Source organism: Nyctereutes procyonoides, unplaced genomic scaffold (assembly GCF_905146905.1).
Source record: "Nyctereutes procyonoides isolate TBG_1078 unplaced genomic scaffold, NYPRO_anot_genome, whole genome shotgun sequence".
NCBI classification, from domain to species: domain Eukaryota; kingdom Metazoa; phylum Chordata; class Mammalia; order Carnivora; family Canidae; genus Nyctereutes; species Nyctereutes procyonoides.
This window is the reverse complement of record NW_026575044.1, coordinates 16,564,705-16,579,892: the sequence shown is the minus strand read 5'-3', so window position 1 is coordinate 16,579,892 and position 15,188 is coordinate 16,564,705. Positions and strand designations below refer to the sequence as shown.

The 15,188-nt window shown below is 37.6% G+C and overlaps 1 protein-coding gene across 3 annotated transcripts in view; it reads right to left on the bottom strand.

Annotated features, from left to right (window-relative positions):
* The window catches only part of SMAD2 (SMAD family member 2), a 78,723-nt gene that overhangs the window by 23,559 nt on the left and 39,976 nt on the right, over positions 1-15,188 (bottom strand). For 2 of the 3 annotated variants that reach the window (XM_055323555.1, XM_055323554.1), the window contains exons 3-5: positions 4,994-5,083; positions 3,772-3,965; positions 2,820-2,954 (exon numbers count right to left, since the gene is read on the bottom strand). In XM_055323555.1, the coding sequence (XP_055179530.1) occupies positions 2,820-2,954; positions 3,772-3,965; positions 4,994-5,083 (419 nt within the window). The remainder of the gene's footprint in view (positions 1-2,819; positions 2,955-3,771; positions 3,966-4,993; positions 5,084-15,188) is intronic. The other variant, XM_055323556.1, reaches the window with a different exon arrangement.

Genomic DNA, 15,188 nt, shown 5'->3' with positions numbered 1-15,188 from the left:
TGATCCAAATCTTACAGGTGAATCTATAAAGCCTACTTGTAATATAATCAAGCTCTCTAGGCATATTTTCTTAGCTAGTATTTACATATCTGGCTCATTCCCATATGTATATTTTCTGGGGCAAGAGCCAAAAATAGAACTTCCAAGATGCCTCAGTTCTGAATCAGTATGCTTCAAAGGAATTAGTACCTACATTTTTTTTTTTTAAACTAATGGCCATCATGGATGCATACACCTAGGAGATGACTGAAGGACACACAACATTCATGAGATTTCGGGTCACAAAGTAATATGGGCTTACATTGGGTTCTCAGGGCAAAATACAGTAATATATTTCAGGACAAGTCTAGCTTGAATTCCTCCTAAAAAGTATATTTCTCCAGGGATTTCTAACCAGTAAATCCTGAGTGTTTGAAGCAGAAATTTAAATTCAAACACAAACTACTGCACAAACCTGAGGCAAAATACTCCCTGAAAAGAAGATTCTAGTGTGCCACTTCCAACGTGCTTAATGAATAAAATGTTTATATTCAGGAGGCGTCTGAATAGTTGAATGAACTTCATGTAAAATAAATACATGTGTATATAATTTTACCAATTATAATTTCAAGGAAGAAAAATAAGTTTAAGTGATTATCAACAGCTTAACATTTACATGGCTAGGCGAGTTGTAAGAAAATTTCCCCGAACTCTACCAACACCCCCCCGCGCGGGCTGCCCATCGTGAGCGCGTATCACCAATCCACCCCAAATCCTACACAAATGTTCACGCCAATCCAACCCCATAAGCACCTCTGCCCAAAACCGTCTCTGGACGGACAATCCAACTGAGACCGAACCCCCACAAACCTTCAGTCAAATCACAGCCACATCAATAAACTACCAACAACAGCTCCCCCACCCCCGCACCCCCCCCCTCCTCATCCACCGCCACCCACATCCAGATCACAACCCGTAAACGGCTCACCCCCTCCTACCCCCCTTATACACTTAAAATGTTTCCTAAACCCCCCCCCATGACACCCCCACACACCCCCTGACGCCCACCATCCAATAACCCCAAAGCAAACAACATCACCATAAAAAAAAAAACAAAAAAAACAAAAATGACAACCCACACCACAAACACCCACCAACACACGCCCCCAACACCCCCACCACCCTCCAACCTCCAAACTTCGCCCCACACCCCAAACAAATCCCTATCCCCCACCCTATACGATAATAAAAACTCAAAATAAAACCGATACCAAATCTTCAAAACTTTAGTTTTCCCCCCTACCCTCCCCCAATTTTACCCGACCCCTACCCCACTATATAGCCCCCCTAAAAGCAAACCCCCCAGAATACCCCACCACCCACCACACCCCCCCTGCCCTTCCCTTCCCCACCCACCCCCCTCACACCCCCCTACCCCTCCCAACCCTCCCCAAACCCACCCGCAACCCCCACCACCCAGTGTCCGGGAGTCTTACCCAGCCAATCTAACAACCACCACTAGGAAACAGCGTTAAGAGAAGCCCAACCCCACAAACCCCCAACCCCACGTGCCAACCAAAAATCCCCCCCCACCCCCACCCCTCCCCCCCCACAAGCTAAATCCATGTACCCCCCCCTACAACTCCCCCTGCCAGTAGCCTGGTCCAGTCCATGCCCACTCCCGCAAGACCACACACACCCACATCACCCCTTAAGCCCTATTCACCACGCATAACCTCATACTCCTCGCTGCCATCACAACACGTATAGCAATCCAGACACCAAACCATATGCCGTCAACCCCCCAAACCACATATGAATTCTACCCCACCCACTAATGCCCCCCATCCCCAACCCCCCCCCCTTTCCCACTCAAACACACCAAACCCCCATCTCACAAAAAAACCCCCTCCAAAAAAAATAATAGGTTTAAAAATTATCTTCAATGAACAAGCACTATTTCCATGAGACACATTGATCTTTTTTAAATGTACCTGAAACTAAGTTCCTTACAGCAAGTAAGAGTGGAATGGAGAAATATTACAATAGAAGAAAAAAACTGAGACACTAAACTATCCAATGTATACCTTAATCCTCATCCTATTATACCTTTAGTTTCTGCTAGGAAAAAAAACAAAAAACAAAAAAGGAAAACACAAAGAAAGTAAGAAAATGTTAGCTGTTCTTCTAAAAAAAAAAAATAGTGAAAACTAAAACTGCCTCATGGCATACTACTAGATCACATAAAATAGTAATTAGAGTGGGATTTGAGAACCATGTGGTTAAATTCATCTATTTTTCAGCAGAGGTTACTGAAGCCCAGATGAAAAAGAACTAAATTAGAGGATTTATGATTTTCAGTACAGCAGTGCTGCTGTATCTTAGAAATCAAATATTCCATCTCCTACAGAAATGTTCCATTTCTCTTGACCATTATCAAACTATCTATGAAAATGATTATTTGGTCGATTTTTAGTGATACTTGTTCCAGGAACATGGCTTTCATGTTCAACTTATTTTGCTTACATTCTGCATCTCTCTTAGCTTCAACAACTAAGACAAACTTACTAAGATCTTTGCTTTTCTGCTTCTCACAGTATTTCGATTAAAGCCACTGCAAAAGAAAATGAAATATAAAGTATAACTTCTCCAGGCCTATCTGTTTCAGATATGAGGCTTACACAGCTCACAACATCATCAACCAACAAAGTAGATTTTTCTATTCAAGATCCAGAAACATTTTTTTTAAAAGTCAAACCACAATTTATGAATACTTGAAAGTTTATGAATAAAATTTGTATCCATCCCAATTTTTAGGAGACTTGGGAAGGCAAAAATACCTGGAATGTAATTACTCTGTGGCTCGATTCCCGCTGGGAAATTAGTGTTTTCTGGAATGGAGTGGGTATAATCATCCAGAGGAGGCAGTTCTGTTAGGATCTCAGTGTGCCGTGGCACTAATACCGGAGGCAAAACTAAAAGAATAAAAGGGATCCAAGTTAACAGCAAAGAACAAAGGATGGGCACCGGGGGAGAGGGGGCCACACCAGACCTTTACTGAAAAATTTCACACACATTTTAAAAAAAAGAAGAAAGTGGCCTGCTTAATTTTTTAAAATTTAGGGTTTACCGACTTGGCATTATACCAGTTACTGAGAAATTGACAAATCTGATTTAACTCGCCATGTAGTCCAGCATCTAAATTTCCAAGTTCCCATTTATCCTGTACTTTGAGGAGCAAGGTCATTCTGGGAGGTGTGGATAGACCCTCCTTCACAGGAAGTCAGATTTAGGACATTTCTAAAAATATAGCTGTGTGCTCTTTAAAAGTTTCAAGTACACAGCTAACTAAACTAAAAGTCTTGCCATGAGCTTCACTCATTTGCTTTCATGCAAACAATGACATTAAAATACTTCAAAAAGAGGCTCAAAGAACAAAACAAGTGAATGCAGCTTGGGCAGCACATAGGTAAAGCAGTCCATCGGTTTAGTTCCGAGCAGACTGTGAATCTAGGGATTAGAACTTCCTAGATATGTAACTCTGAGGTCAAATGGTGTTTTCTCCCAAGAAACGGACATACCTGACCTAAGGTTGAATGAACCTAAGGTTCATTTTTCATAATTAAAACATTTAAAAAGTACTTTAAACTACTAGTGAATAAGACACTGAATTTCAGGTAATTTATTAGAATTTTACACCAAAGTTTCCCAGGGGCAATTACATATGAGCATCTAATATACTTAAGTTTAAGCATTTAATTTAAAACAAGGGAAAAGCCCCAATTTTTCTACCTGGTGTCTCAACTCTCTGGTAGTGGTAAGGGTTTACACATACTTCATCCTTTTTAAGATTAAAAGCATATTCGCAGTTTTCAATTGCTTTGAGTTCATGGTGACTGTGAAGGTCAGGCCAGCGCCACAATCGGCAATATATCACGTGTGGTAGTCCTTTCCGATGAGACACTTGCAGACGGCCATCCAGAGACCTGTTGAGAAGCAAGGGGAAAGAAAGGTGGGAGGTTTAGAAACAAAGTAGATGCAGTTGATTGGGCTACATTAATACAATAAGAGCATAAAGAAAGGAATGACAGACATTTAGTTAGTTTTAGTGAGTACAAAGGAAGAAAAATGTACTATTTGATGGGTCTGCTACAAAAGTAAGCAGCACTAGCAGGTTTCTCATAAATATGCTACATACATGACTCGAATGTCAATGAATGGCTAACCACTTGGGAAGAAATTGATTTTTTAAAAAAGGACCATATAGCATACTTGAAAAACTTTTTGTCAATTTCTATTCTTGAGTAAATCAAACTTTATCTAGGGATGCTTTAAAGGGCATTAATACTCTAGGTGACTGAATTATCAAAAAAAGGAACTAGTGTGAAGAATGGTGAGTACCAACAATGATGTAAAGTAACTTACTCAAACTAATGTAGCTCACTACCCAGTTGTGATTGTTTTGAGTACCAAGGTGTAGTTCTAGAGCTCACACAGTAATGCAGATGGTGATGAATACAATGAGATGAAATGGACAATACCAGTATGTTCCAAAAGAGAATAAGGTGATTTTTAAAATAAAAGAGAACATAAAATGAATTAGCCTAGCATTAACTGTGATAAAAGGGGTTTGGTAAATAACTATGCATTTATTAGTATAAAGAAGATGAGATTTAGATGATAGCAAGAAATTTAGCAAAAACTGGTTATAGCTCTACTTGAAAATTAGGCCAACAACAGATTATAATCTAATCTCAAACTCAAATGAGAATATAGTTATCAAAGTTCCTATTCTTCAGGGGATGCAGTAATTTAAAGAAGATTCAAAGCTAGAATTTCATTGATCAAAACATCAGCTGACACATTTCATATATCGTTAATACTGGCAGGCAGGTATTTTAAATGCATGCCTTATTTACATTAAGGAAACATCCTAGGCAACCCGTTAACAGGTCTTCCAAAACAGCCCCCCGCCCCAAGATGGCTAGGATTCCATAGAGGGCAGAATATTCACCTGGTTTGTTCAGAGAAGCTGTAAAGGCCTGTTGTATCCCACTGATCTATCGTATTTGGTGTACTCAGTCCCCAAATTTCAGAGCAAGTGCTGTGCATAAATTGAAAAACAAAAAATTGATGTGAACATGGAAGCATGGTTATTCAAAATACCATGATGTAAAACATGGAAAATGTACAGAATACTTCCTTCACCCAGAAAATATATATATTGCTTCACTTTTTCACGGGCTTTTAGTGCTGGTTTCTATATTTTCCATATGAAGGAAGCCAATAAAATGGAACATGTGACTCCAGATAAGTTATGATTATGTTTTAAAAATGTGAACACCAATGCTCTCTAGCTTCATGAAATCATATTTATAATGCCCCTTCCAATTTCCTCTACTCACAACAAAAGACTAATACCTATGCCATTAGCCTTACTAAGACTGCTTCATTTTATAATCTAGTTTTTAAAAAAAACTTATCTAAAAATGGATGTCAACTGGTCTTTTTAATACAGGAAAATTTTCACTTAAATTAGATACATATCCACAGTTAAGATTTTCACACTATTTGTCTGAGAAACTTACATATTCAGTTTTATTAAAGTTATTATTGCTCTCCTATTACTACACAGGAGAAGGAAGTGCATTCTGAAGTCATTCAAACATAACATATCACCTTAAAAGCTTTAAGAAATTGCTGCGAGGACAAAAGATATGTGAAAGCACCAAATTCTTAAAAGACAGTATGAATATGAAAAATCTGCTACATCTAGTTTTCAAAAATCAATACATCTGAAGGAAACAGACCAGGAAGACCTCAAACTTTTTCTTCTACATTTCTTTCCAGAACATGGACAGCCTAGAGATAATTCTCCCTATTTCCTTGCCATGACTTTATTTCACAGTAACTTCTCATCGGTAGGCAAACTTTTGCCTGTCAATGCGTCTCAGGTCACAAGCTGTGCCTTTACAATCAGAGTCAAAAGGTAATTCTGACAACAAATTCAAACTCCATTTCTCACATATTCCAAAACCATCAAAATTTCAAAGAGGAGGAAGAACCGTTTCAAAACAATTTTTTAAAATAAAATCAAGCAACTGATTAAACTCCAGATGTATATATTACTAATGAGCTAACTTAATCAACATCTCAAAGGGTACTGGTGACAAGTGCTATCTTCCTGTGGCCTGGCAACACACCTAGAAGGGGCTAGTGGGCCTCTTGCAGAGGCACCTGGCTGCAGACATAACTCCCCATGTCATGCCCTGGGGGCTACAGCAACTATACTTGGTGGTTTTTACAAATGCATTTTCAGACACTATCCAGTACCTTTTTTTTTTTTAATTTTTTTTTTATTTATTTATGATAGTCACAGAGAGAGAGAGAGAGAGAGAGAGAGAGAGAGAGAGAGAGAGGCAGAGATATAGGCAGAGGGAGAAGCAGGCTCCATGCACCGGGAGCCCGACGTGGGATTCGATCCCGGGTCTCCAGGATCACGCCCTGGGCCAAAGGCAGGCGCCAAACCACTGCGCCACCCAGGGATCCCTATCCAGTACCCTTTTAAGGTATTTTACAGTCTTGCTTTTTAGGCTGTAGAAATCTTTCATTTCCTAAACAACCCAAGACAGAAACAGTCAGGAAACTGGAGGATAATTTAAATCTCTTTTCTCCAAAGATATACTAAAACACCCATGACATACATGGTTCTTTTAAAGATATTTATCAAATATCTACCAAAAACACAGAGCACCAAGTAGTTTAAATTGTGATAAAATCAACTACATTCTGGAATGTGATGAATCCGCAGCATTGAAACCTCAGAAATAAAAGTATACAGCTTACTCTTCATCTTGTAAAAATAATTAACAAAATATTAGATCAAGAGGCTATTCTGCTATTATGAGAGCTTAATGAAGATTTCACTCAATTAATTCTGACATGGACACAGAACCAGAATCTAAAAGAGAGCACAAAGAGCTTAAGTTGGGCTTGAATCAAGCCTTGAAATAAATCAGAAAACAGTAAACAGTTGTTGTTCAGAACATGCAATCAATCTAGAGGCAAGTGGACCTAGATCCCCACCCTAACTCAGCCACTTTCCAACTTCCATCACAGGCTATGTTTAAGCAGGAGTCCTACTGTTTACTGTAACATCACTCTCCAAAATTAGAAGGTTTACTTAGGAATATTAAATTTGCTTCTAATTAGTAAAATTTTTGCCTGTTTATATTAGAAAAAATATTTATTTTAAGGAATCAATTTATAATAAAATACACAAAGCACCTGGAATAAATGTAAGGATAAATGTGTCAAAACTATAAAAAGAAACATTTTAATTGTTACTAAAGAATATAAAAGCAGGGATCCCTGGGTGGCGCAGTGGTTTGGCGCCTGCCTTTGGCCCAGGGCGCGATCCTGGAGACCCGGGATCGAATCCCACGTCAGGCTCCCAGTGGATGGAGCCTGCTTCTCCCTCTGCCTGTGTCTCTGCCTCTCTCTCTCTCTCTCTCTCTCTGTGACTATCATAAATAAATAAAGAAAAAAATATTTAAAAAAAAAAAAGAATATAAAAGCAAAGTCAGCACAGAGAAAAGTATCTATCTTCCTATTCAGGAAGACATCATAGTGACATGAATTCTGCCAAAGTTATGCTTTTGATTCAACCTCAATAAAAATTTCAGACAAAATTACTCCAAGTATAACATACCAAAATAAATAAGAACGACCAGGAAAACTTGAACAAAGAGGAGAGAACGGCTCTATCAAATTCTGAAATGCATTATAAATTCTCAATAGAAACAGTTTGCAAAAAAAAAAAAAAAAAGAAAGAGAAAAAGAAACAGTTTGCAATTAGCAAGAGGACACAAACAGAAGTCCTGTAGAGTACCCTCAATTATGCAAACATTCCTTCAGATAAAAATGACAGCCTCTGAACAAGATATAAAATCAATTATTTGAGAACAATGGAGAGAGACCAACAGGACAAAAATCAAAAGGAATACAACCACTGTAAGGGAGGAACTAGACTAGATGAGCCACAGTTAGGTGGCTTTGTATCTAAGGACAGCCCACAGTCTAAGCTAGGCAGGACACCTAGACCTGAAGCAGAAAATTGCAGTTTTACTGACTGGCACAATCAGAGAATGGATATGGGGCTGGCAGAGGGGCTGGAAAAAGAAAGGGGAAGATCTTGTAAAGAAGGAGCCACGAGGGGGAAAAATCACTCAAAATACGAGTGAGAACTCTGCTCAAATCATGACCTCCCAATGATATATGTGGGAGAGACTACACAACCTGCTGAAAATGAGCATTTGGAAGTCTAAAAGAACAAAGTCCTGAAATCTCAGCTGTTGTTTATATCAGAGGCAAGCAATTTGGACTTTGAGGCTGACCAAAAGTATCTGCTAGAACAAAAATCAACTCTAGAGGAAGGTAACAAAATTTAAACTCTTAAAAAAGCACAAATTACTAAACCTATGAAAAAATAGGAAAATGTTACCCCCTAGTCAACAGAAAGAATAGCCAGTAGAAACAGATCCCCAAAATGAACTGACAAGGATTTTAAAGTAACTACTGTGAATATGTTGATGGACTTAATGAACAGATGGGAATCTCAGCTGATTAAACTATAAAAATCAATCAAATGGAAATTCTAGAACTGAAAATTATAAAATCAGAAATAAAAAATTAACCTGATGGTTGGAGAAGACAGAGGAGTCCATTTGAATATGAGTCAAGAGAAATTTGTAAGCAGAAGAAGGAAAAATGAAAAAGAACAGTCTCAATAACATATGCAATCTGACAAGCAGCAAGAACCAACCAGAAGAAATATTTGAAATAGTAATGGCTGAAACATTTTCAACTTCAGTTGAAACTAAATTTATACTTCTAAGAAACTCATTTAATACCAAGCAGTTTAAAAACACAGAAAATCACACTTGGGCACATCATTTACAAAATACGAAAAACAAAAGATGAAAAGAAAATCTTCAAAGTGGTGAGAACTACAAAAACTCTTGGCACAAAGGACTCCATCTAAACCCCTGCACTAAGAGACATGATCAAGCTCTAGCATGGCTTCTAGGAGCCTAAGGCCAAGAGTCCCTGGTAGGACCCAGACTCTTTTGAGTTCCTGTCTGGAAAAGATCAAGGCGGCCAAAAGAATTTTCCATTTGTTCCTGCCAATACTTTTCTGTAGATCCTTGACCTCCTTTACTTATAAATCCTTCCCCAGTCTGAGATGTACCATGTGTCTCCTACAACTCAGGAGTCTTTCTCAAGGACTTGAAATCCATTCCTTTGAAATGTAATTGGTCATCAGAAAGGACAGAATCTCCCAGATTACACCCTCAGAGGGATGGTCTAAAAGCCTAACCTCAAGAAATAGCATTTAGTAGCCACAGATGGCTCAAACATATTGATACTGACTAACCCTCTTACCCATTTTTTGGGCAATTTTCACTTCCTTGACTCTCTGCAAGCCTCTACTCATTCTCCCAGCTCCACTCCTACATTCTCCCAGTCAACTTTGTGCAAACGGAAATTGAGCTCAGTTCTACCCCCGTGATTATTTAATACAGTCTGTTTTTACCACCTTTAAACAATGCCTGGCTTTAACTTTAACAGTAGTCAGAGTAGAACAACCCATGTATGTACAGGCATGAGGAACACATGAGTAACAATTTCTCTTCACAAACAATAGAAGCCAGAAGACAACAGAACATCTTTTTTTTTTTTTAATTTTATTTTATGATAGTCACAGAGAGAGAGAGAGAGAGAGAGAGAGAGGGGGGAGGGGCAGAGACACAGGCAGAGGGAGAAGCAGGCTCCATGCACCGGGAGCCCGATATGGGATTCGATCCTGGGTCTCCAGGATCGCGCCCTGGGCCAAAGGCAGGCGCCAAACCGCTGCGCCACCCAGGGATCCCGACAACAGAACATCTTTAAAGAGCTGACAGGAAAAAAGCCAAACTCAACCTAAAATCTACATCCAACAAAAATATCCTTCATCTAAGAAGTCAAAACAAAAACATGTTCAGGTAAACAAAAATTGAGAATTCATTTGTAGCAGACTTTGCTCAAAGAAAAGCTAAAGGAAAGTTCTTCAGGGTAAAGAGAAATGGCAACAAATGTAAATTCTTAAGTCATTGAGAAAAATTAAGAGAACTAGAAAGCATTAAGTATGCAGGTAAATGTTAAAGACAATATTTTTCTCTTTCTACAAAAAGGAGATGACCAGTTACAGCAAAAACTGTAACTCTAAAAGTATGTGGATGCAATTTGTGTTAAAAACAGCTACACTGTTGCAAAGCTAAGGATTAATATTATCATTGGGAAAGCAACCGCTGCCTAAAAAAAGGAGAAGAGACAAAGCAAAAAAGCATACAAAAAATTAAAATGAAACACTAAAAAATAATTAACCCCAAAGGAAGGATAGAAAAGAAAGAAATATCAGATGATACTAGAAAACAGAGAATAAAGTGTAAAGAGTAAAGCAAGGGTAAATCCAACCATATCAATAACAACTTTACACTAAATATACCACATATTCCAGTAAGTGGCAGAGACTTGTCAGAATGAATACAACATGTAAAATATCTACAAAACAAATACTTCAAATATAACACACTGATAAGATGAATATTTAAGAATGGAAATACACAGTTCATGCAAGCAATAAGCTTAATAAAACATAAAATCAGAAATAATAAGGCCTTAAGACTAAAAATATTACCAAGGATAAAAAGAAACATTTCCTAAAAATATTAACATTCCTGAAAAAGTAACATTAACAAACACTAACAATCCTGAATGCATCTAAAAATAGTTTTAAAAGATATTAAACAAAAACTAACAGATCTAAAGGAAGAAATGAACATACCAACAATCAGAAACTCCAGTAACTCTCTGGATAGTTAGACTGCCCCCCCCATCCATGTATCAAAGAAGAGCTGCACGATACTATCAACCACTTGATCAGACATGTCAGAATCCTTTTCAGTGTACAGGAAACATTAAGAAAAAGAGACCACATACTAGGACCATAAATAAGGGTCAATTAATTTTAAAACTTTGAACTCTTATAGATGAAGTTCTTTGGTCACAAGAGAATTAAATTAGAAACAAACAACTGAAAGATTCTTAGAAATGTCTCAAATATTTGGAAATTAACAACGCATTTCTAAATAACCCATGAGTCAAAGAAGAAATCACAAAATAAATTAGGGAAATACATGATAATGAATCTACTATATGAGAAACTGGGGAGAGTGTGCTAAATATAAATTAGTGCTTAAAGGGAAATCTATTGCTTAACAATTATGCTAGAAGAAATACTTTAATGACCCAATAAACAATGGTATCATTCTAATAATGTTGTAATGGGGGTCCTAGCCATTGCAATATGGCAAGAAAAAGTAAAAAGAAAATATTGGAAAGGGAAGAAATGTAATTACTTTTTTTGAAAAAAGCCAAATTCAAAGAAATAGAGAGTAGAATTTTGTTTGTACCAGAGGCTAGAGAATGGGGAAAAATGGGCAAATATACTGGTCAAAGGATACAAACTTCCAGCTATAAGATGAATAAATTCTGGGGATCTAATGTACAACATGGTGACTATAATTAACAATACTGTAGTATATACTGGAAAATTGTTAAGATAATAGATTTTAAAAAGTTATCACTCCTCATACAAAAAAGGGTATGTGAGGGGATGGAGATGTTAACTTTATTGTGTTAATCATTTTGCAGTATATGTATATCAAATCATCACACTACACACGTTAAACTTATATGTTATATTGGTAATAACCTCAAGAAAGCTGAAACAAAAACCCTGCATTTTTTGGATAATGATATAATTGCTTACATAAAAAAATCTCTGAAACAACTTCATTAGTACATTTAGCAATGCGGCAGGATGCAGGGCCAACTTATAAAAATCCACTATATTTCTATATACTAGCAATAAACAATTTGAAGATTAAAATTTTAAATTCCATTACAATAGTACCAAAACCCAAAATATTTAGGCAAAAAGTTTAAACCAAGATGTGTAAGGCCTATATTTTTTTTTAATTTTTATTTATTTATGATAGTCACACAGAGAGAGAGAGAGAGGCAGAGACATAGGCAGAGGGAGAAGCAGGCTCCATGCACCGGGAGCCTGACGTGGGATTCGATCCCGGGTCTCCAGGATCGCGCCCTGGGCCAAAGGCAGGCGCCAAACCGCTGCGCCACCCAGGGATCCCAATACACAAACATCTAAAAACTTTGCTGAAAGATACTAAATAAACTTAAAGATATGAACTGTATCTAAAAATTAAATGACTCAATATTTAATACTTCCATCTTCCCTAGTTACCTAATAGCTGGTCTTTTTTTAATCCAAATCCTTAGTAATCATGATTTCAGCAAGGTAATTTTAATAACAATTGACAAGTTGATTAGAAATGCACAGGATCTTGAATAGCAAAACAATCCTGAAAAAGAAGAATTACTGACACAACACAGATGAGATATATTTATCTCAAAAATATTTTGTTGGCTGAAAGAAGCTGAATATAGAAGATTAGATACTGAATGATTCCATTCACATGAAGTTCTAGAAGGGGGAAAAAAACAAACTGAAAACTAAACAAAACAAAAGAAATTCAACCAGTGTTTGTCTCAAAAACCACTGGGAAAGATAGAAAAGAAAGTTCCAGATGATGAAAAAGTTCTACTGTCTTGATACACTGTATATGCATTTGTCAAATATCATCTTACTAGGCATTTATGATTCGTGTACTTCACCATTTGAAAACTGTACCTAAAAAAATTAACATCAAAAACAAAAACCCCCAAGAAAAAAACAAAAGAACTCAACCAATAAAACAAAACTCAGAATGGAAATCAGCAACAAGGAACGCCTGGGTGGCTCAGTAGTTGAGCGCCTCCCTTTGGCCCAGGGTGTGATCCTGGAGTCTCAGGATGGAGTGCCACATCGGGCTCCCTGCATCAAGCCTGCTTCTCCTTCTCCCTGTGTCTCTGCCCCTCTCTCTCTCTCTCATGAATAAATAAATCTTTAAAAATTAAAAAAAATCAGCAACAAAAAAATCCATATAGTTAATTTAGTATATGATAAAGCTCCCTATGAACTACCACATTAAGGGGCACCTGGGTGGCTCAGTCAGTTGAGTGTCAGCCTTCAGCTCAGGTCATGAGCCTGGAGTCCCGGGTTGGAGCTCCACATGGGACTCCCCGCTCAGCAGGAGTCTGCTTCTCCCTCTGCCCCTTGCCTCATTCGTGCTCTCTCTCTCTCAAATAAATAAAACCTTCAAAAAATAAATATATTGTGAAAAAATCAATCACAATATGTATAGTAAACTCTCTTAAAAAAAAAAGAATAGAAATATCTATATACATGTGTATGCATCAGGAAACACACACAGCATGAGCAGAGGTTATCTGAGGTAAAGAGAAGGAAGGAAGATTTTCTAACGTTTGTTCTCTTTGTGTGTATGCATGCACATCTGCATGTATACATATACAGTTTTTTTTTTTTAAGATTTCTTTATTTCTTTATGAAAGACACAGACTGAGAGAGGCAGAGACACAGGCAGAGGAAGAAGCAGGCTTCTCGCAGGGACCCCAATGCGGGACTCAATCCTGGATCTCAGGATCATGACCTGAGCCGAAGGTAGGCGCCCAACTGCTGAGCCACCCAGGTGTCCCTAGATACAGATTTTTAAACCATGTGACTATATTGCCTTTTTCCAAAATCAAACAAATGAAACAAAAGAAAATATTGCCACAGAATTAAATGCAGGTCAAGTTATCTTGCCATTTCTATAAAAAGATAGGCTTCTAACCTTAGATAACTAAGCATAAGAAGTACAGACCGTTATTTCCTTTTTTTTTTAAATTTTTATTTATTTATGATAGTCACAGAGAGAGAGAGAGACAGAGACACAGGCAGAAGGAGAAGCAGGCTCCATGCACCGGGAGCCCGACGTGGGATTCGATCCCGGGTCTCCAGGATCGCGCCCTGGGCCAAAGGCAGGCGCTAAACCGCTGCACCACCCAGGGATCCCTAGACTGTTATTTCCTATTCTGCGTCATTTCAGCTCACTTCAGGCATTACTGTAGGAGACAATAAAGTGCCAGCCAGAGCCCTGTTCCTTCTCCCCTGGCCCAATGTCTTTTCTCTCTTAACATAGGACTTTGGGACCAATTTCTTCCACGAGCATTTATGTCAACAGCCCCCTTCCTATCCACCTTTTGACTTAACTACTAATTCTTTAGATAGGTCTACCAATTCAGGTCAATTTTTAAGACCTAACAGTCCAGGGGATTTAAACCAGGCAATTTTAATCACCCCTTCCTTCCTTAAACATTGATTTTCTATAACCACATTTTATTTTGCCCATAAGACCCGGAGTTCCCAAAGATTTCTATATACATATACATACCAACCAGCAACAAGGTACTGTTGACAAATTAGTATTTTTACAGCATTAAAAACTGGATCACAATACTCCTAGTCACGCTAATAAATATATTTTAAATAACAATGCAGAAAAATGGATCTCTCAGGTTTTCAGTTTGTTAATAAGGATTGGCAAGTTATAATTTCAAGTATGGACATTTCCTTAAAAAAATTTAAATATATAATTTTAGCTTTTAACAATTTAAACATTTATCCTAAATGACAAAAAAAAAATCCTTACAGAAAATGTGAGTACATTACCATTCCAATCTTTTAAATTAAATGGCTAGGGGTGCCTGGATGGCTCAGTCAGTTATGTGTCTGCCTAGGCTCAGGTCATGATCCCACATCGGGCTCCCTGCTCAGCAAAGAGTCTCCTTCTCCCTCTCCCTCTGCACCTCATCTCACTCTTGCTTTCTTTCTCTCAAATAAATAAAATCTTTTTAAAAACATTTAAAATGAAATAGTAATCCATAGCTTGCAGGTTATTATAAAGGTCTATGATGTCTTACATATAAATAAAGGCCTATGAAAAGTCTTACAGGGTACCTGACATGTAGTAGCTAACTCATAAAGATAACTGTTACTATGTATTTTCACAGATTCTAAGATGAACATATTTCCACTTTGGGATGCATCTTGAAAAAAAATTCTTTTATGTGTAACACAAAATACTGTATTTTAAATAGGTAGCTTTCTAGATCTATTGACATTGGAGATGTATAAAAGATTACAG